Source organism: Chiloscyllium plagiosum, chromosome 23 (assembly GCF_004010195.1).
Source record: "Chiloscyllium plagiosum isolate BGI_BamShark_2017 chromosome 23, ASM401019v2, whole genome shotgun sequence".
In the NCBI taxonomy this organism is placed as follows: domain Eukaryota; kingdom Metazoa; phylum Chordata; class Chondrichthyes; order Orectolobiformes; family Hemiscylliidae; genus Chiloscyllium; species Chiloscyllium plagiosum.
Genome location: NC_057732.1, coordinates 17584544 through 17607989, shown reverse-complemented (window position 1 = coordinate 17607989; position 23446 = coordinate 17584544). Strand labels below are relative to the sequence as shown.

General features: G+C 38.5%; 1 protein-coding gene across 1 annotated transcript in view; it reads left to right on the top strand.

Moving 5' to 3' along the window:
- The window catches only part of LOC122561453 (mucin-19-like), a 77413-nt gene that overhangs the window by 24773 nt on the left and 29194 nt on the right, over positions 1–23446 (top strand). The window contains exons 15-30 of the mRNA XM_043713197.1: positions 1296–1390; positions 3353–3479; positions 4323–4569; positions 4659–4714; positions 4809–4903; positions 6428–6579; positions 8872–9010; positions 12166–12270; positions 13178–13366; positions 14720–14959; positions 15052–15208; positions 17616–17741; positions 18266–18407; positions 19848–19879; positions 21541–21597; positions 23275–23316. Of these exons, the coding sequence (XP_043569132.1) occupies positions 1296–1390; positions 3353–3479; positions 4323–4569; positions 4659–4714; positions 4809–4903; positions 6428–6579; positions 8872–9010; positions 12166–12270; positions 13178–13366; positions 14720–14959; positions 15052–15208; positions 17616–17741; positions 18266–18407; positions 19848–19879; positions 21541–21597; positions 23275–23316 (2001 nt within the window). The remainder of the gene's footprint in view (positions 1–1295; positions 1391–3352; positions 3480–4322; positions 4570–4658; positions 4715–4808; positions 4904–6427; positions 6580–8871; positions 9011–12165; positions 12271–13177; positions 13367–14719; positions 14960–15051; positions 15209–17615; positions 17742–18265; positions 18408–19847; positions 19880–21540; positions 21598–23274; positions 23317–23446) is intronic.

Below are 23446 nucleotides of genomic sequence, written 5' to 3'. Positions count from 1 at the left end.
CAGATTCGCAAAGCTAATTTGACAGGGACAGTGTTAAGACATTCATTTTAACAACTGAATTATAGATTCGAGTACCTCAGGAAATCTGAAGGATGCCACTGCATCCAACTCTATTGTACACCCCTAAATGTGGGCCATCCATCCAGGGAAAATATCAGCCATTACCTCTTCCAGTACTTTTTCTTTATTGCTATTAATTTCTCTCCCTCATAAGAAACTCCATTTCCCACAGTTCATAAGATATTCTTTGTGCCCTCAGCTATGAAGATGAACAAAAAAACACATTGCATAACACGTCCACCATTTTCTTATTCCTCATCATAATGTTCTGTGTCTCTGACGTGGAAATGTTCAGATTCACTGTCACTAACCTCTTTCTTTTCACTGATATAGGTGTTTTTTTAATCTAGATAATAAAACGTGATTCGATATTACAGGTGTCAAAACTCACCTTTACTAAGGAATTTATAAGTTCTGCACTTGGGGAATTCAAAAGACAATAATAAAATTATTTCATTATTTACCCAAGAATCAATTCCACAGAATTGTTTAAAAAGTATATTTCTTGGACTCAATATAGAATCATTGGTACAATTGCTTGCTTTGATTTTTATTTACCAACTGACAAACATTTCTCCTCAGAAAGTAGAACTCTAAGCTGGCATACAGGTGGTTCTGTGTGTTCCATCAATGCAAATTCAATATAACTTGATTGACAAATTGGGGACACTATTTCTAAAGCACAAACTTTTAAAATGTGTGTTGGCTCTAAAGCAATTACATCACCAACACTTTAAACGCTATCACTAAAGCATGATTTTTCTATAACATGGGGTTGCACAAGTGGGTGGCACGGTGGCACAGTGGTTAGCACTGCTGCCTCAGCGCCAGAGACCCGGGTTCAATTCCCGCCTCAGGCGACTGACTGTGTGGAGTTTGCACATTCTCCCCATGTCTGCGTGGGTTTTCTCCGGGTGCTCCGGTTTCCTCCCACACCCAAAAATATGCAGGTTAGGTGAATTGGCCATGCTAAATTGCCCGTAGTGTTAGGTGCAGGGGAATGGGTCTGGGTGGGTTGCGCTTCGGCGGGTCGGTGTGGACTTGTTGGGCCGAAGGGCCTGTTTCCACACTGTAAGTAATCTAATCTAATCTAAAAAAACTATGGAACAACTCTTCGTGAACAAGAGATATGAAAGTGTCTTTTAGTCTGAGAATAAATAAGAAGACTCCATTATACATGTTAATGTTTGGATATAACCATTAAAAAATAATGACACTTTGAAACTTGATTACAGAAATCTACGCCAAGCTGCACTGCTCCCATTTAAAAGATCCAGTAGGTGTATTCTCTGTTTGCCATTCGACAGTGGATTACATGAAATACTATCAAGTAAGAGTTCAATCTTATAAATTCTGTCAATTGTTATCACTTGGTCATAGATGCAAGTCACACTCCAGAGACCTCACCGTATAATTTAGGTTGCTACTTCATTGCAGTAGAGAGGGTGTGCTGTATTATCAGGCATCATTACCCTTCACAGGTGAACATTTCAAATGGGAATGGATCCTCATAGAGGCAGGGAGACTCATGGAGGTGTGAAAATGGTAGCCAGGACCCAAATGTGAGATTCCTATTTCCTGCTGCCTCAGTTGTCTTCAGAGCAGGTGAAGGGTGTGAGCTGATATCCTGTTTCCCTAACTGGCCGGCTCCGTTGCCGGGTAGGCATGTTAATGATAGGAATGGCAGAATGTAGAGAAGCATATCTTAGAATGGAAGATATAAAGTGCCAGTGGAGTGGGTAGAGGGGCATAGCATGGCGTAGCAGTAATGAGAGGACATGAGATTTGCTGCATGCGGGTTATGGAGGTTGGGCTCATTAGATGACAGGGATAGGGCATGTGTGCATGGGGAGGGCTAAAGGATCCTACTATTATAGGTGGGAGGAATTTCTTTCACACTGATATGGGCCTTTTAATCAACCTGCTCCTGTATCCAACAGCCCATGTGCTGCTTATAAACTCGTTCTGGGGACACAAGGCCAACCCATCCTTCCCCAGAATGGAAATGCCCTCTTGGCAGATGGTTTCTCCCAAGGTGAGTGCATCAAGCCAGGAAATACCCTGACTCCTAGTAACCAGCTTTAAGGTGAAAATTCAGCCCATGAATTTCCTAATGGTGCTGGCCAGCAGTTAGCTCTCAAACAGCATCACTAATGCATTTAGTCTGATAATTTATGGTACCATTTGTGAAATCTTACTGTGTGGAAAGTACTTGGCGCTCTTAACAAAATTACAGCAACACACTTAATTGGCTATAAAATGCTTTTAAACATCCCAAATTAAAGAAGTGCTTTATAAATGCAAGTATGATTGCTTTCTTTCTAGTTAGAAATTATGCATAAAGTCTTGATAATTGTGATAATTGATGGAAAGTCAATCAGTTGAAGTTTTATTAATTTGATCAAGGGATGTGTGTGTGACAGGCCAGGCCAGCATTTATAGCCCATCCCTAATTGTCCTTGAGAAGGTGGTGAAAAGTTGCTTTTGTGAACTGCTGCATTCCATGATGTGGGGTCATTATGGTTCTAGTAATGTTGGGAAGAAGGTAAATGAATTGTGGCCTGGTGATATGGTTCCAAATCAGCATGGTGTGGGGCTTGGAGAGGAACATGCAGGAGATGGTGATTTCATTTCACCTGCTACCATTGTCCTCCGAGGTGGCAGAGGTTGCAGGTTTGGAAGGTGCTGTCAAAGTAATGCTCCAGAATAAACTATAATGCAGTACATCTCATGTACTCTCTGTTGAGTATTAATAAAGAATAAGACAGCACGGTGGCTCAGTGTTTAGCACTGCTGCCTCACAGCACCAGGGACCCAGGTTTGATTCCACCCTCGGGTAACTGTCTCTGTGGATTTTGCACGTTCTCCCCGTGTCTGTGTGAGTTTCCTCTGGGTGCTCCAGTTTCCTTCTGCAGTCCCAAGATCTACATGTGAGGAGGATTGGGCAATCTAAAGTGCCTGCAGTGTTCAGTGATGTGCAGACAGGTGGATTAGCCTTGGAAAATGCAGGGTTACAGGGAAAGGATGAATCTGGGTGGGATGCTCTTCGGAGGGTTGGTGAGGACTTGATGGACCAAACGGCCTTTACCACCCTGTAGGCCTTTTTACGATTCTATAATGAACAGAAGTTTATTACAGAATAACTCACACAGAAACAACACATCAAAATCTACAAAACTGAATTATGATCATGTGTACCATACATTGTGAATGTAAATTAAAAATAAAATTGTATTACATAAATATTTCAAATAAAGTATGATTGTTTTAACAATTAGCTTTATTTACTCAGATGTGTGTAGCTGCTACCTGTGCCTGTGAGAACATCAATGACTGCCTGTGTGCAGGATTGGGAGCGTATGTTCACGAGTGTGCAGTTCATGGTCTCATCATCAGATATTGGAGAAAAGACATCTGTGGTATGCTATGATTTTGCTTATGTTTAGTAAAATGAAATAAGGAAATTAAAAATACAGGGGCGACTTGATCTTGGTGGATTCTCAAAAAAAGGTAGCATTGTTTTCGTTATCTGTTACATAGAGCTGCAAGATTTTGTGGTCCAGCAGTAGTACCTCTGTCTGTGGGCTGAAAGACCTGTGTCAAGTCTCACCTGCCCTAGGGTATGCCATAACAAAACTGAACAGGTTGATTAAAGTAACTGCATTAGGCCTATATTCAATGGAACTGAATACTGTGCAGAGTATTTAATGAACAATTGCTGTGACACTGACTATCACACTCTCTAAAGGTTTCATATATTTTGATGAGGTCACATCTCTTCTAAACTCCAGAGAATATAGACCTATTTCATATAAACTCCCCACATTTTCTTAGCAATTTCCCACCTGCTGATGTCAGCCTAATTGACCTGTTGTTCCCTGTTTTCTCTGGGCTCCTTTTCATGAACAACTGGATTATAGATTCTAGTACCTCAGGAAATCTGAAGGATGCCACTGCATCCATCTCTATTATACACCCCCAGACGTGGACCATCCATCCAGGGAAGATATCAGCCATTACCTCTTCCAGTACTTTTTCTTTATTGCTATTAATTTTTCTCTCACATAAGAAACTCAATTTCCCACAGTTCACAGGAACTTTGCACCCTCAGCTGTGAAGATGAACAAAAATCAAATTGCATAACACCTCCACCATTTTCTTATTCCTCATTATAGTGTCCTGCATCTCTGACTTGGAAATGTTCAGATTCACTGTCACTAACCTTTTCCTTTTCACTAATAAAAGTGTTATTTTTCATTTAGATAAGCCATGTCCCAACACTCAGGTGTTTGAGAATGATATGAGGACCTGTAACCGTACCTGTCGATCATTATCCCATTACGATTATACCTGTGATGTTAAAGATACACCAGTTTATGGCTGTGGCTGTCCTGAGGGGAAGTACATGGATAATTCTGGAGAATGTATTGATAAAGCAGACTGCTCCTGTTACATGGGTGAAACAGTTATCAAAAAAGGACAAAGCATGACTCTGAATGGTAGAATCTGGTAAGTATATTAGATCATATTCTGCAAACTTTGAGTAAGCTATCAATTAAAGATATATAAAAGTATGATCCTGTTTTATTTCTATTCAGCACATGTGAAAATGGGAAACTTTCCTGTCCTCTCATTCCTACCACCACCCAGCCAGGTGAGCTGTTGCTTCCATTTCTTACAATGTTATTAGGAGGAACTGAGATTAAAAGTTCAATCAAAACTGATGATAATGGGATTTTCTTTCTTAGGATGTCTGAATGGGAAGGTGTACAATGATTGCACCAAAATCATTGTCCCTGGAAAGAGCAAAGCAAAGACATGCAGAAGTCGAAATATCCCGTCGGTAAGTGGCAATTTTGCACTCATCAATGTCTTGTTTTGTGGGCTTTAATTTTACACAACTGTTGTCCCAATGAGAACTGATTTTGGATGGCACGTCAGAATGAAATTAGTAATGTGACGAGGAACTGTGATCGACCCTTTGATTTCAACTGACTGAAGCCTAGCAATCTGAGAGCACCTCAGGTATAGTCTCACATTAGAATTTCGTAACTGGTGCAAAACCAGTGGTTTATTGCTAATTACCCAGAAGACAGCTAAGACTCAGTTATATTTCTTTGTGTCTGGAGTAGGTATAGGCCAGCACAGATGAGGATGGGAGATGTGCTTGCCTGTAGGGCATTTTTAAAATTCATTTGTGGAATGTGGCGTCACTGGCTGGTCAGCATTTATTGCCCGTCCCTAGTTGCCCTTTGGAAAGTGATGGTGAGCTGCCTTCTTGAACTGCAGCAGTCCACCTGCTGTGGGTTGACCCACAATGCCATTAGGGAGGGAATTCCAGGATTTTGACCCAGCAACTTTAGTGCATTAAATGCAGTACATTAACGTAGATGCATAGTCACCATCAAGTTAGCACTTTGTTCCAGATTCAAATGTCAATTTCTCCTGTGTGGTGGTTCAAAGCCATATCCTCATTTTGGGTAGCATCCAAGTGCTGGAAAATGAGACTAGAGTAGATAAGTGCTTGCTGACTGGTGCACACATGATGGGCTGAAGGGCCTTTTCCATGCTGTTTAACTCTGTGACTCTCCGATTCTATCAGGAGGTGCAGCTTCTGTATGTATCAGAATCTGTCTCTGATGGTCATACATTACATCATACAGTAGCTGTAAAATAGCACCATAAGTAGAGTCATAGAGTCATACGGCATGGAAACAAGCCCCTTGGCTGAACTTGTCCATGCCGACCAGCTTTCTTAAACCAAACCAGTCCCATTTTCCTGCATTTGACCCATATCACTCTAAACCTTTCTTATCCATGTACCTGTCAAATGTCTTTTAAATGTTGTAATTGTGTCTTGCTTCTACCAGTTCCTCTGGCAGATTGTATGCATCACCCTCTGAGTGAAAACGTTGCCCCTCGGATCACTTTTAAATCCTTCCCCTCTCACCTTAAACCTATACACTCTCATTTTGGACTCCCGTATCCCAGGGAAAAGACCTTGGCTATTCATCCTAACCATGTTCCTTATGATTTTATTAACCTCTATAAGGTCACCTTCAGGCACCTATGCTCCAGGCAAAAAAGTCTTAGCCTATCTGGCCTCTCCTTATAACTCAAACCTTCTAGTCTCTGTAACATGCTTGCCTTGTTACACAATTTCAAACATACGCTAGCAAACCTAACTTTTCAATTCAGGTATAGATTAATTATTTTAATTTTCATATTCCTGAAACAATATAATACTTAGCTTAGGGATAATAATTGTGTAAAATTAATAATTGCACGTTCTTGCAAATCTATATTGTTTATTTCCCAATGAATTTAACAAACCAAACTAAAAAAAAATTGTTCCCTTTGATGAAAGTCAAATAGTTTGTGTGTCCCTGGCTGTGCCTGTCCTGGTAATCTTGTGGAAGATGACTCTGGAAGATGTATTGATCCTGAACAGTGTCCTTGTTTATTTGGAGGAGAAAGTCACAAAGCTGGTACAACAATCAAGAGGGACTGCAATAAATGGTGAGATTACATAATTGTCAATATTAAAAGAAAAGGTCTACCCCTCTCGTAGGATTTTGGACCACTGTGAATGTTGAAATTTTCCAATGGCCTGGATTGAGTCTATGTCTACATTTCTATATTCCATTTAGTCTGAAGGAATATCACTGTGAACAATTTTAAAATGGCTTGCTTGTTGCTGGCCAATTTAGCTGGCCTCTGATGACACTTCATTCATTGTAATGAATGTTTAAAATAATTTCAAAAGGCCAAGAAGATGAAATGTAAATATGGGTAAAGAATTTAGAGAAAATAAAACAAAATAGGCTACATATTTTGGTGTAAATTTAAGGAAATCAAAATACCTAAGACTGGCTTGAACAGCACAATCACATTTCTAGACTTGATTGTTAGAAATGTGACAAAGTACCAAAATGGGCATCTCAAGCCCTTCTCAATGGCAGTGGAGATGGGAAATCAAAATTGCCTTTGCTAACACTGCTCAGATCCCTTGAAAGAATAAAAAGAAAAGCTGATACCATAGGGATAGGAGAAATATGATTTAATCCAGGGTACAAAATGCAAAAATACATTATACCAGAGAGAAAATTATCAATGGTAAAAGGAGAGGAGGGGGAGTTCCTTTTTTTACAGGATTGATTGGGTGCCATAATATGTCCCTGAAAAACAGCAAACAGGCGATTATGTAACTGGCTTATGAACCTGATACGCAGGGATGTCTGAAACCAATAGTTGAGAATAACCAAAATAACTTCTTGTTACAACATTTAGTGCTGAGGTGATATACTGGCACTATGAGAAATGTAATAAAACTTCATTGCATTTGTATTTGGAGGGTTGGTGGACTACTTCCTCTTTTGAATTTATCTTGTTCCTTTAAACACCAGACTATACAGGCACAAACAGTTGTAACAATGCAATTTCAGATCTGATACTCCCTTCCTAACACCACATGACTGCAGCAATTCAAAAAGGCTATTCACTACCATCTTAAGGGCAACTAAGGATCTGCAATAAATGCTGCAATAACTAGGTATTGACATCCAAATCCTGTGAACGAATAAACAAAAGTATGTGATTTAAGCAATTGAAGTACGTAGCAAAAAAAACACAAAGCAACATTGTTCCCACTTAAAAATCCCCATGCACCTTGCCCTAGTTACTTTGCGTCAATTAATTCTAAAGCGTTTCTTGTAAGCACTCATGATCAGATAAAGATTCTCTAGATCACTGAAGACATTATTGAATTTTACTGTTAGGTATTGTATCATTTTAAAATATGTATTCCCTCACAATGCATGGGATTTACAGATCGTCTCTGCAAGATCAATGTCATACTCTATATTTTAGCTCTGAGTGGTGATTCTAATTTAATTAGAGTTGGCCATGCATGCTGCCCATGACAGTATAGTAACTCTTTTCAGAATGGCATACTTTGACCATAATGTCTACTTTTAGTTCTGTGCCTTTCAAGTCTTAGAAATTATTTGGAGCATTGCTCAGGATTGGCTTTTTGTTTCTTGGGATTCACATTGGTTAAAATAGTACATTAATTAATTTATTTTAATAGTATAATACCCTTTTGAAAATAGCATGCTTAAGGATTTTCATGCAAATTTATAACTGTTTATGATTAATATTAATATTGCCCGGCAGAAAAAGATACCCTTTGTGAATTAAATCCTTAACCATTTATCTTTAGAATGAAAACGGAGCAATCGTTCTGTTTGGTCACTAACTTTGTCACTATTCAGCAATACAGTCCTGGAAAAATTAACAAATCATAAAAGCATATTGTACGTTTGGGCGAAACCATATTGTGTGATGTGTAGATATTTGCCTGGTTCAGAAACATGATTCGTAACTTTCAAATAATGAAATAAATCTAGAAATTTGGGTAGGAGCAGTCATCAGAAGTAAAGCTTTCATCTGCTTGTAGAAAGGTTCTCTGTGGTTACAATGGCCAAGACTGTAACAGTAATGTTTTTAACAAAGTATTTTTCTTGCAGTCTGTTTAAGTCAGTTCTCCAGCTTAAGTGACATCCTTACTAGGAAGCTATTCAATAGGAAAGTAATTTAACTTGTAAGCATTCAAAGGTTGAATTGCTCATGAGTAATTTGATTTTCCCTCAAACATAACTCCCATTAATATAAAACATTTAACAGCACAAAACGTTTTATAATGAGAGATTAATTTGTCATACGTTTTGTATAAACATCTGAATTGTACTCCTTTTGTATAAACATCTGAACTGTATTACAAGACAATATTATTTGTGTTTTATATTACAGCACTTGTCGAGCTGGAGTATGGAATTGTACCACCAATTCTTGTCCAAAGACCTGCCACGTTCATGGAGATGGTCAATATCTAACCTTTGATGGAAAGAGATATATGTTTGATGGCAACTGTGAATATATTTTTGTTGAGGTAACTGGATAAGAGTAAATGCTGCTCCTGTCTTTGTAGTTTACTATATTAAATCAGGTGGGATTTATGTATTTCTTCTAAACCACATTGATATAGGTTTCACATGGGATTTTTGTCTTATGAAGTGGTGATACATATATAGTAGGCATACATAGATATCCCTATGCTTCAAATCCTGGTGGAGATTTTATTACCTTTTACTTCTTCAGGTTATATCATTTATTATTTGTATTCTCTCATCATTCAATTCATACGGAACAATTCCCTCCTTTCCCTTTTTGAGTTCAGGATATAGAAGAAAATTTAAACATTTAACATTAAGCCATTTGTGTCAAGACTTTGCCAGCTATCAAAACTAAATGACAGTGGTGTAGCATGGAATAGAATGAGTTTGGATTGTGATTAAAGAGATCTTTCTGTGTGTTTGGTTGCTTCTATTCTTTCTCAAAACATTAATCCAATTATCTGCCTTTCCCTTTTCCCTTTATTACCACCTATTTTGCCTTCATAACATCAGCATCCAGTAAATTGCACTTCCATTGCTATTGGTTTCGTTTTCCATTTCCCATTTACTTTGTACTTTTTATTTTCCTTTGCTGCTATTGTTTACCACTGCCATCCACTTTGTCTTCTCCTCCCCACCACCATTGTCGAGAATGTGGTGCTGGAACAGCAGGATGCGCAGCATCTGAGGAGTAGGAGAATCAACATTTTGGGCATAAGCCCTTCATCAGGAATGAGGCTTGTGGGCTGGGGGGCTGAGAGATAAATGGAAGGAGATGGGACTGGAGGGGTGAATGTAGCTGAGAGTGCAATAGGTAGATGAAGATGGGGGTGAAGGTGACCGGTAGGAGAGGAGGGTGGAGCGGATAGATGGGAAGGATGATGATTAGGTCAAGGTTGGGACTGGGATGAAATAGTTGGAGGGGAAATGGGAAACTGGTAAAATCCACCTTAATCCAGTATGGTTGCAGTGTCCTAAGGTGGAAGATGAGGCATTCCTCCTCCAGGTTTTTGGGTGGTTAGGGTTTGGTGATGGAGGACGCCCAGGACCTGTATGTCTTTGGTGGAGTGGGGGGCGTCTGCTCCCCTCTTTTTATTGTGTTGCATCCTCTTCCCTCCAGTCATCTTGCCTTGAATTGCTATACACATGTTCTCTCATCTAATTTATTCTGTTTGTATCTATCCTGGTAGTTAATGAACTGGGCAATTCTCACTCCTTTTCCGGAGACCTCTATGGCTACCTCTCTGGATGGTTGACCCGATCCTATTTCCATGTATTAGATCCAGCCCTCTACTGGACATTCTAGGAAAATGCAGTGTCAAGCATATCTGCTGCCTGCCTACCCATCCCTGTCTTGTACCCATTTTACCTGGAAACATTGAAAGGTTCAGGTGTCCTTTTTATGGCAAATTGATGTAATCATGCTCATGGCTGTGGGACATCCATATGAAGGAAGTTGCTCAGCTGGTTTCTGGTTAGCAAAATATTCATTATTCATAAAATATCTATTGGTAGATTACAAAGCAATTCAAATTGGATTTTGTAGAAAATATAATGCAGTGTTACATTTCTCACTTGAGCACTCTTTGGTGCCTCAATCCAGTTGCAAAATTGTAACATTTACTAAACATGACAAGAACTATAGATGTTCAAAACAAGCACATGTGCCGAGGGGTTCTGTATGTTAACAGATCCTCAGTACATTATGGCAGATAAACCTTTGATGGTGACCTTTCCCCACTGCTCCTTTGCAGTGGCTGCATCAGTTTTAATATGTTCCTCAGCACAGTCCTGGACCTTGGAATTTGTCAGTCTGCCATACTCTGTCAAGGACAACTCCTTGCATTAGAAGATCATCAAATTCCAGGTGGACCAAAGTGAATCATTCACGGAGTAAACCGGCGTCCAGTCACAGTTGATGTTTGTCTTGGTGTGCATCCTAAGGAACTCCTGTACAGCACAATCCTGTGTCACTGAACAGCTCAGGATGAACCTGGACAACAACAAAAAAACACTGCATCACTCTCGAGATTTCCTTTGCAAAGGCACTTTCTAGAAGGAGATGTGGGATGGGCTCTTCACCACTGCTGTCATCATGAGGGCAGTGTGCAGTGACATGGACAGCCTCAGTATGCATGAATGGTCTGACTGGGTGTGCCCTTCTTATCAGCAGCCAAGTTACGTCCTGGTGCTTGTTAGAGTGGGTGCCTTGGCAAGTTTTACTGGGTAAGCCTGTATTGGGCAAGTTAGGGTGGGAAGATGAACCACTCTTGGGAATATCTTCTGCCAATGGAGGGATCCTTCTTCACGATCACGCTCCTCAATTTGCCCTACACTCAGTCCCTCAAACTCATTGGCCCAATATGGCTTTCACATTCTCTTCTTCTTTGGGGACTTCCTGTATAGCCAGTGGTATCCATTGGCTGGTAATAGTGCTGCCATGGCTACCGAGCTGCTGGCCAATCTGAACAGTTGGCTTCTTTCGAAGGTGTGACTCCCTTTACATTTTGGGGAAAATCTAGTAAAATGTGCAGGTGACCTATCCCAGGGGTTTGACCTGTTTTGGATACCTCAATATGGAGTTCCAGTACAATGACTACATTCCTCTTCATACATTACGTGTTATTTTACTGTTTCTTTTCCCCCTCTGGAAAGTCTTTCTTTTATTCTGAGCATCCCTCCGAGAATAAAGTGGCTGTGGGACAGCTAGCTTTCTCAAAGGTAGGTTTCAAAGCCCCTTTTCTTGAGTGGGTGTAAGGAAAATGGTGCTTCATTAAATACAGCTTGAGAAATCCAGTCCTCTGTGTTGGCAACAGTATGGTGTGGGAGCCTACACCTTATAGGCCTCACTGGACCTGCTATTCACCCATAACTGTAATCCTCAGAAACCATCAACTTGAAGTTCTCCTAGCTTAATCTTTGGGTAACTTGAAGTGTGAGAGGTCATTGTGTCTGTCAGCTCCCATTCTGCATTAATCGGTTTTGACAATCTCCAACATGTGAAGAGTGAACAAGGTGACGTGCCAGTGGAAAACGTGACTGTCAACATCAAAAGCTGAATCTTCACTTATACTGGGGCAAGATAGGAAGGGCTGAAGGCATATTATCATGCCAAGCTTCCTTATGCCTTTACTTTTATGTTTCTTTTCAGGATTATTGCAAACAAGGAACTGGAACATTCCAAATATTAACAGAAAATGTTCCGTGTTGTGAAAATGGTGTGACATGTTCAAGAAATATCAAAATCTTACTTGTGGTCAGTATTTTTAACACATTGATTTTGAACCATTGTCACAGCATCCCGACCTTTTTAATCCATAGTGTGTGGAGAAATGACATATCTGTCGGCCCATGTGGTGTAAAGTTTTTTTTTGGCTTAAACTTTGCAGAAGCTCAAGGTCACATGATGTGTTCACCTGACCCACATTAACTCCATATCTCTGCTGCAAAATATCTCATTCAGCTGACACAAAGAAGAATCTGTAACACAAAGCCACAGTAACAAGCTCATTTTTCAAACAGTCCCCAATCATAGCACTGACGTTTATTCCACTTGCCTATTTGACTTCGTCACAATCAAGTATTTTTACAAATGTACCATTGGAGAATTCCTACAGGTTACTTTTGAAAGTGATTTTTGTCACCCCCTACCTGTGTGGAGGAGAGAAGTGTCCTAAAAACACACTGGCTAGTGAATCCAGAACATGTTCCCAGACTCCAGACACCAGCTCCTGCTTTCTGCCAACTTATACCTTTGACTTCCTCTCTCACCCGTCCAAGTCAGACAGTTTCGATGTCAGATCCCTCTACCTGCTCCACATTCTCTACACCTACATGATGCCATCGTGCTGCATGCCCTTAACCTACCAAAAATCTATTAAAAAAAAGTTGCAAGTATGTCAAAATGTATTTCAAAATTAAATAAGTATTTAAAAAACATAGTAGCAAAATGGACTGAAAGATAACAATGAGGCAGACAAGAATGAAGGTAGGAAGTGACATGATTGAAAATATTCAAAGTTTATGGAATTTATTCAATACTTCGAATTGTAAGGAACAAAAGCACTGGGGGACAGTTTTTGCTTTTGTATCAATAAGCAAATTAACTAATATTATATCTTCAATATATCTGTTTCAAAACAAATCGTAACTTTTAATTTTAGGGCAAAGAATTCATTCTAACAGATGGTAGAGTAATTCAGTCTGAGAAATCTCGGGAGATCAACTGCATTGATAGTTCCTACTCACTTCACACAGTTGGACTCTATTTAATCCTTAAATTTTCCAATGGGATCACTGTGATATGGGACAAACGAACAAGAGTTTCAATCACATTGGATCCAAGATGGAAGGTAAGCACAATCTGAACATCAGATGTTTCTATTTATATAATTTACTAATGTGGTCATTAGTGAGCATGAATTAACCAATTTATAATTAATGATTTAATAACTTGGAGAAATTAATATTGTAGTGTTTGTAACAAGGTCAGCCAGTGGACCTCAGAATATGAGATTCCTGATTGAGGCTGTTAATCTGGTCCAATCAGGGAGCCCTGGCTAATAGATAAGAACAAACATGTCAGACATCCTGTTCACTCTGAGAATTGGCTCTGAGGGAGCTAGATCAGTGACAAGGAATTTCCATGTGTAAATAAAGGGTGATGGATACTGGTCTTTGTGGAGTTATTTCTAATAAGTTGTATTCCATATTATAAATGTGTAATGCATTTGTTAAACTTATAGACTAAATTGTTTTATTTTAAATGTGTTAAACTTCCAGATGGATAGCTCAGGAACATTTATTGTGTGCATGTGTGAATATTTTTGGGTATTGTTGAATAAATGTAATCAACATCATATTTTGCAGTTAATATACTGAAATAATTTATTTTCATCTTAAATAGGCCTTTGGTGTAAAACATTGAAAATAGCAGAAAGAATCCACTTGGCTCTTACAGCAAGTGATTGTTTGTTTGAATTTCTAAGTCAGTTAAATAGAATAACTAATTTGAGAAGTTAGTGAATAATAAAAAATCCAGGACTGAACAAATTCTGAAATGGAATGGATTGAAACCATCACCTCAAGATACATATAGGCTGTAGTGACAAATCTGCTCCTGACTCCAGATTCCAGCTCTAGCTGCAGATTCAATGGCTGAGGTTGCAGAGTGTGAAATTGTAATGCTTTTATTTGTGCTGAGTTAGCCATAGTCTGTTGTGCTGATAGTGAATGAACCACAGCTGTTTCTCCAAATAATGCAAGAGTTTCATTCGATTTCTGGCCAGATAGCCAAAGGTATTGAAGTTAGCAAGCAGAGCAGTCAGATTAGTTCAAGCGGAGGGGATTCTCAAATGTAAAGGCTGATATGTGCAAAACAGATAAAACAGGTCATTCATATGAATACAAAACAAGGATTCAGGGTAAGATAGAAGAATTTATAACAGGAAATTGTGACATCAATAATTAACATTTTGTTGACTGGAAACAGGACACTAAAATTCCATAGGAGTCTTTCTGGTCTTCTGCTCTAATTCCAATGGGACTGTGGTGGAGCTCTCGAAGAAATGGAAGAAAATCCAATCTCCTTTGTTCTCCTTGGAGGATTTCACAGTCTCTGAACAAAGTTACAACAAAAGAGCAGAACTCCCCTTTGAACTTTTCAGGGAGATGGATTTTTAAAATCGACGCATTTTCTATTACAGAACAAAGTATGTGGTCTATGTGGGAATTTCAATGATGATGTTGCAGACGATCTAACAACTAAGGGGAACTCTGTGGTGACTAATGTTGTAAAGTTTGGAAGCAGCTGGAAATCATCGCTGTCTTGTTCGGATGCAATGAATCAAACATTCCCTTGTGACAGAAACCCCTACTGCTTAACATGGGCCCAGAGAAAATGCAGCATTATCAAGTATGCTGTCTTTCAAAAATGCCACAAAAAGGTGAGTTGGTGTTTCTTGTTGAAATCGATAAAAATCATTTTAAAGCTGTTTGTAAAGCCCATTTTCTGATCTTGTGGTGTGTCTTTTACCAGGTTGATCCTACACCATTCTATGACGCTTGTGTCCAGGAGGCTTGTGCCTGTGACTTGGAAGGGAAATATCTGGGTTTCTGTACCGCTGTCGCAGTGTATGCAGAAGCTTGTAATAAAGCTGGTGTTTGTGTTAACTGGAGAACCCCAGATTTATGCCGTAAGTGTTATTTTGACACCTGATACGTAATTATAATAATTATTAAAATAATGGAAGAAAATGAATGGGTATCAATAATTAAGCAAAAGTCTGTATGGAGTTTGCACATTCTCCCCGTGTCTGCATGGGTTGCCTCCGGCTGCTCCGGTTTCCTCCTACAGTCCAAAGATGTGCAGGTTAGATGAATTGGCCATGCTAGATTGCCTGTGGTGTTCAGGGATGTGTAGGCTAGGTGCATTAGTCAGGGGCATATGTAGAGTTATAAGGTGGGGAAATGGGTCTAGGTGGTTACTCTTTGGAGGGTCGGTGTGGACCTATTGGGTCAAATGGTCTGTTTCTATGATTCTGTGCTCATTACAAATTATGGTCCAAAACCTTCCTGAAAATTTACAATAAAATGTAGAGTTTCAAAAGAAATGTGTTTTCTTTTGTACTTTATTTGATATTACTTTTGTTTATATTCCATCTTGTTTATGAAGGGCATGTATCAAATATCAGATCTGCTCTGGGTGTTCTCTTGGGTTTTGGATTTGGAATTGAACTTTACTGTTCGGTACAGAAATGCAATATTAGCACACAGGGTTTTAACAACGTAGCCCTTATTACATAAGTAAAGACTAACAACTCAGAAGTAGAATGGTTGGTACAGAAGTGTCTACCATATTGCCTCATCTCCTCATCTCCTGATAATCCCAATGCCTCACCTGGACTGCTCATTGTTTTTCCCCCTGATCTTCATTCATAGCCTGCCCATGACCAAAAAAAACCTCCGTACTCTAAGTCCTGACAGGAGCATAAGAAATGTCTTTAGTTTCTTTAACTAAGGAAAAAAGTCAAACCGTTAAACTCTCTTACTCAGTACCTATCTGCAGCTTCAAACACACTGTCCAATGATGAACCCATCCAATACTCGTCCCAAAGATGTCAAGCTCCTTTAATATAATCTTGCATTAGATGTGAGCAAGACCAGGTAAAGGCTGCAGATGTCCTTCTTAAGGGCGACAGATGAATCAAGTGGGTTTACACATTTAGCAGTTTTCATGGTCATCATTATTGAGGTTAACTTTTCCACTCCAGACTTCTTAATTACATTTACATTCTACTCACTGCTGTGACTGGCTTCTCGACCATATCCCCTGAACACAAGTCTTAACCTCTAAGTTTACAATCTAGAGACATTGCCACTACACCCCCATCTCTCCCAAATGGCATCACCAATATCCCAAGTCCACCCATTACCATTTCCACATTCCAGCACAACCTGGAAATCTACAGAGTCACACATCTTTTATTCCAAACCTCCCAATCCTCCCAATTCACCTTAATCTGAACCATCCTCCTTTCCCATATTCCTGCAGACCTTCCAAATTAAAAAAAACCTCAAAGTTTAGTGTAGAACTAAACAAGTATTTAATAATAATCAAGGTAACGTAAAATATGAATATGATGATGTAATGACATGTCACAATAAAATGAACATGTTTCTACTGCTGCCAAATCGAAACAAAATTCAATTATTCAGCCATATTTAAGTCATGATCCTGAGAGTACATTGTACATCGGATAGACTAAAGCATTGGTCCGAATTATGTGCTCATTGAAGAATGAATGGTTAACTACTGAGGACAGATTTTTTCTGGATGTTTGTACTACAAATTGCAGTAATAGGGAAGCCATTTTAGTTTGGTATCCTTTACAGAGCATCGGTGACATTATGCACAACTAACTGCATGTCTCTCTTACCAAAATGCATTGATAAATCCTTACTTCATCACAGAGTCAAGATCAGAAAGTGCGATTTAAAATACTTAATTGGAAGTTAAGTCATGTACAGAAAGCCAAATAAAGAGAGGAACAAGATATGGTATTAAGAAAGTGAGAGAAAAAGGTCAGACCAAAAGTGTTAAGATTTTTAAAAAACTTCAACAATAATTAAACTCTGAGTGAGACTCCACACATGTAAAGTTAATTTTGATGTTAAAGATGCTGTCTGGCAGTAATTAAAAATTCACTTGCATTGAAATGGCTAAGCTTTAATCATTTTTAGAGAAGAAAGTGGACATCTAGTAACACAAATTCACATCCTTCATGTATTTCAATATCATGCCTCTTCATACAAGACATTCTTTGAACTAAGTTTCTGAAGCACTAGGACAAGTCATTATTCCTACATTTAGTTATGTCAGAATGGATGCTGGAAGATGCTGTCTAATTTATATCTCAATAAATGGTACCACCAATGGTCACAATATTGTTCTTACCACAAAGCCAGAGCCAGTTTGGCTTCTGATTTGTCACGAACAGCACCATGGAAAATAAAACAATCATGTACAACAAAGTAATGGATTGAAAAAGTTGAAGGAAATCACTGATGGTTATAGATAACAATCTTTATTGTATCTTGCAGCTGTATATTGTGACTATTATAACTCTCCTGGAGAATGCAGCTGGCATTATCAACCTTGTGGTACCTTAACAACGAAAACCTGCTCAGACCATCACATTGGAAAGACGTTCTCTGCAATACTTGAAGGTTCTGCTTCATTAATCATTGATTTTCCCTAATCATTGATTGTACATGAATTGGAGGAGCCGGTGTTGGACTGGGGTGGACAACGTTAAAAGTCACCCAACGCCAAATTACAGTCCAACAGGTTTATTTGGAAGCACCAGCTTTCGGAGCACTGCTCCTTCATCAGGTGTCTTATGATCCTGCTTCACAACCACCTGATAAAGGAGCAGCGCTCTGAAAGCTAGTGCTTCCAAATAAACTGGTTGGACTACAACCTGATGTGTGATTTTTTTAACTTTGCATATAAAGGTTGATTTGCAAATGCCAATTTGAGTTTACGCCATTTTCTACTTATGAAATGTTTTTACAGTCTATGTGACAAAATATTGATTTAAAAAAATATTAACTGGTGAGGTTTAACATATTTAAGAGGTTGTTGTTTTTACTACCATTGAAAAAATGTAACTAGAGTTTGAAATGTTTTTCTGAAGCCTTCTAACAAATTTTAAAATATTCATATTATCACTTTTTAAAATTAACAATAGGTTGCTATGCAAGATGTCCAGAGAATGCTCCTTATCTGGATGAAAACAAAATGAAATGTGTAAATTTAGCTGAATGCACTTGTTATTACAATGGGATAATACTGCAACCAGATGAAACAACAAGCAATGACTGTGAAGAATGGTATGTGTTAAATCCATTCAACTTTTAAGCTTACACTGGCAATGAATGAAAGAATGTTTTATCGAATGAACTTGATGTTTTGTTTTTCTTCCATTAAAACAAAAATCTGTAAAAAAAATGCCACAAGGGAATGATTGTTTAAGTATTCAATTAGATAACGTTACTGGCTATTAAGCTAGTACCAGATATCAGAAATTCAATACAGCTCTGAGTCCTTACGAGGCTGTAGAGGTTGGAGATCAAGCATTCCATTGGCAAAATGGAAATAGCACTTTTCTGGGAAAAGCTGCAAGCATCAAGAATTTGAGAAAAGTTTAATTGTGAAATGGCAAGTTTGCAACACCAAGGAATAGGAGGTATAATTAGTGAGTTTGCACATGACACCAAAATTGGAGGTGTAGTGGACCCAAAGAAAGTTACCTCACATTACAACGGGATCTTTATAAAATGGGCCAATGGGCCAATGAGTAGCACATGGGGTTTAAGTGAGATAAGTGTGAGATGCTGCATTTTAGAAATGCAAATCAGAGTAGGACTAATACACTTAATGGTAAGGTCCTGGGGAGTGTTGCTGAACAAAGAGACCTTGGAGTGTGGGTTCATAGTTCTTTGAAAGTGGAGTCATAGGTAGTGAGGAAGGCATTTGGTATGCTTTCCTTTTATTAGTCAGAGCACTGAGTATAGGACTTGGGATGTCATGCTACGGCTATACAGGACATTGGTTAGGTCACCTTTGAACTACTTTGTGCAATTCTGGTCTCCCTCCTATCAGAAGAATGCTGTGAAACTTGAAAGGATTTGCAAGGATGTTGCCAGGGTTGGAGGATTTGAGCTATAGGGTGAAGCTAAATAGGCTAGGGCTATTTTCCCTGGAGTTTTGGAGGCTGAGGGATGACCTTCTAGAGGTTTATAAAATCATGAGGAACATGGATAGGGTAAATAGACAAGGTGTTTCCCCTGGGGTGGGGGAGTCCAGAACTAAAAGGCATAGGTTTAAGGTGAACGGGGAAAGATTTAAAAGGGATTGAAGGAGCAACTCTTTCACGCAAAGGTTGCTGTGTGTATGGAATGATCTGTCTGAGGAAGTGGTGGAGGTTGGTAGAATTACAACATTTAAAAGGCATCTGGATGGATCCATGATAAGGGAGGGTTTAGAGGGATATGGGCCAAGTGCTGGCAAATGGGACTAGATTATTTTAGGATATCTGGTAGGTATAGACAAGTTGATCCAAAGATGTTTTTCTTTACATCTTTACGACTCTATGAAATGTCCACTTGATGTAACAGATTTAAGATTTTTTGAGACAACAACCATGAACATGTAAAATAATAAGACATCTGCTAAATAAATAATTCTAATGGTAATTATCAGGTGAAATAAATAAGAACCTTATCCAGTTTGTATCCGTCTACTTAATCTACTTTGCAATCTTTCTCTAGTGAATGCAAGAATGGAAAAGTCACATGCCGAGGTTGGTAAATCTTAAAATATTTAATGTGTCATAAAATGAATAGCCCATGGGCTAATGACCTCTGATGTTGCTGAAGTTGGCAGATTCAGACACAGTCAGTAAAATAAACCCTTTAAGGAGTTTCAGGCTTACCTTGCCAGGCTTGGGGTTCAAGGAGGAGAACTTGGTACATGTGACATCCATTGATTAAACAGGGTGGCGAGGGGGATCTGTGGTAAAAGAAGTGGGTTAGGGCTGCAATGTACTATCCCTAAGAGCACTTAAACATTCTGAATTGTTGGGCCATCTAACCAATGATATAGAAAAGGGTCTGTCAAGGCTTCAAACAAAAAAAAGGATTTCAATCTTTCACAATTTGTTTTCATGTGGAGCTGGGAGAAGTGATCTTACTCATCCAGTTCTACTGCACTGTTGTGGATCAGTGACAACTCACATTCAAGATTTAAAATTGTGGAATACATAAAATTGTTGCATATTTTACAACAGTAATTACAATGACAGAAAGAACAACGTTTTCAGATGCATCATCATTTGTGACAACACTTACAGATACTACTCCAGGTAGTGAAGTAATAGCTTTTCTTGTCGTTTAAAATCAATCAAGGGAGTTTAATTTTCTGTAGTTTTTTTTGCATACCTTTTTTCTTGAAGATGTTAACTATGATTTATTTAAGTTTTAAAGAAGTAATATTTTGGAATGACATTTTTGGATTCAAAACAATGAAGACTTACTTGTTTCCCAGCATCAGTATCATGTATCAGCTGAACAATACAGTATAGGAAAGATGCAAACTAAAGTCCTTTATAACTATGCAATACTTGAACAATCAAATTGGATCCATGTAAAGACACATTATTTGTATCTTTATTGTATTTAACATTTGGTGAATCATTAATTCTTACCTGTTAATTAATTTATAGTGCAAATGCTTTTAGTATAATCAGGTATTATAGAAGCCCTTAGGCCATTCAGAAATTAACTGCATAAAATGACAGTATGTTATTATAACAAATGGAATAGTCTGTGAAATGGATCATTTTCATTAGTATGAACTGCAACAAAGGTGAGAGAAGAATATCTACTTTATTTGTTAAACTTAAATATTTGAAATATTGTTTTCTTGCCCCTGAAAAGTTGTGTGTGTCAACATTGAGTTAACCACCCACAGTTAGGTGAATAAAAGAGACACTTCAGATCCACTGTGTTTGGGAAGATAAAATTGATCAGCATTGTTGCTCCAGATCATAATCTGAATGCTCCTGTTGGAAGGACATGCAGGTGAACATTGCCAAAGATAGGATTAAGCTCTCCAAAGATAACTCCAATTATTAAATATTGTGCACTACTCATTTTTGGAGTTCATACATGAAGAGTTAGACCAGGTTCTTTAAAAGGGCTTCATATATTGAAATTGTTTATCACTCTTGAGAAGAAAGTAAGAAATCAGAACTATAAAAGGTATTAATAAATAGAGAAGTTAAGGCATGTTGCTCCAGTGACTGGAAAGATGCTCACCATTTTGCTATCCCAGGCCACTTATGTGGCTCAGGGTAGATTACTATTGTGGGCCTGCAATCAGGCTTTCACTTCAAAGCTGTAACGACTTGCTATAAAAATGTAGCTAATGTTTTAATCATTTTTCTTTTCTGTTGCTGTTTAGCATCATCTAAAACAACAGTGAAGCCAACACTTCCATTAACTACAACCAACAGAATTGGTAAGTAATGATGAAGTTCTCTATTTTGAGTTGAAGACAACACATTTACCTTGAAACTATACCCTGTATTATCAATAACTATACCCCATAGCATCAATAACTTTTGTATGATTGCTACATTTCAAACATTAAACTTCTTATTTTGAAGTTAATATTTTCATTTTATTGATGGAATTTATGTTCATTTCTGTAGATTTATGCAAACAATCTGTTCCTTTAAGTATTCTCACAGGAAGTCAGATGAAGGCTGGTAGTGGATATCGATCCCTTATGGATACACTCATTCTAACAATGAGAATGTATTAAAGCTGCTATTCTCTCTGTTGTATATATCGCACTGTTGCTCTAATAAGTGTGACTATTTGAAAACAGTTTGTCAATGCTCCATGATAACAGTTATGGGCTATTAACCTATCTTGGATGTTCTGGACCAGAAATTCTGCAGATTCTTCACCAGATCAGATTTGCAAAGACGTTTTTTAAAAAAACATGTATTCATTTGTGGGTGAGAGCATCGCTTACCGGTCAGCATTTATTGTCCATCACTAATTGCCCTTGAGAAGGTGGTGGTGAGCTGCTTCTTGAACCATTGCAGTTCATCTGCTGTGGGTTGACCACAATGCCATGAGGGAAGGAATTCCAGGATTTTCACCCAGTGACAGTTAAGGAATGGTGTATTTCCAAGTCAGAATGGTGAGTGGCTTGGAGGAGAACTTGAAGGTAATGGTGTTTCCATACATCTACTGCCCTTGTCCTTTTGGATGGAACTGGTCATGGTTTGGATGGTGCTGTCTAAGGATCTTTGTTGAATTTCTGCAGTGCATCTTGTAGATATTACACACTGTTGCTACTGACTATTGGTAGTGGAGGGAGTGGATGCTTTTGGATGTAATGCCAATCAAGTGGGCTCCTTTGTCCTGGGTGGTATCAAGCTGCTTAAGTGCTGTTCGGGCTGCACTCATCCAATGATCTTCCTTTCTGCGATTTTAAGTCTTGATGGGACCATGGCCCAAATTGCAGAAATTGACTCGTTTGAATAATCAGGTGGTTAACCTATGCCTGTATTCATAACGGGGTAACAGTGACACATGCTGTTATACATCAGAACACTCTTGAAGCCCTCATGCATTGAAGCTTGAGATGAATGTTTGTTTTTGGCATTTCTTCCACAGAGTGGAAGTTAGAAGTTTATATTTGAGAAAATATTGAATTGAATTGAATTAGCTTTATTGGGTCACGTGCTCAAATGAGGGCAGTGAAAAGTTTACAAGTTGCCACATTACAGCGCCATCTTAGGTACAAAAGTACCTCGATACAGATTCTTAAGAACAAATTCTGAGGAGAAGCACATTAGAAAAGGAAAGAAATTGTTTGGAGACAATAAAACTGGAGATACTGTAAATCTGAAATACTAATAGAAAATTCTGTAAGTATTCAGCACATCGGGTGGTGGAGACAGAAATTCTAACAGTTTATACATAACATTTATTATAATGTTTGACAAATGTTCTGAAACTTTTCAGTGTTTCTAGGTTATACTTTTGGAAGAAATAAAGAAACCTAGTTGGTAGCAGATGTGAATACTACTTTTATCAGTTGTGTGTACAGGTGAGACCCTCTCAGTGTATGCATTTCAAGTTGGACTTAATGGTTAAGAATGCATTTTTCTTTCTTCAGAAGAGACAACTACAAGAATAATATGGGAAACAACTTCAACAGGTAAGTGATGTCTTTCTTCATGGAATCTTGGACTACCAGAGCACCTAGGAGACTTACAATTCATCAGTTTGGATTTTCTCTCTGGGTTGGAAATGGAAGTCAGGAGTATTTCTGAGGCTTGGGCCTGTCC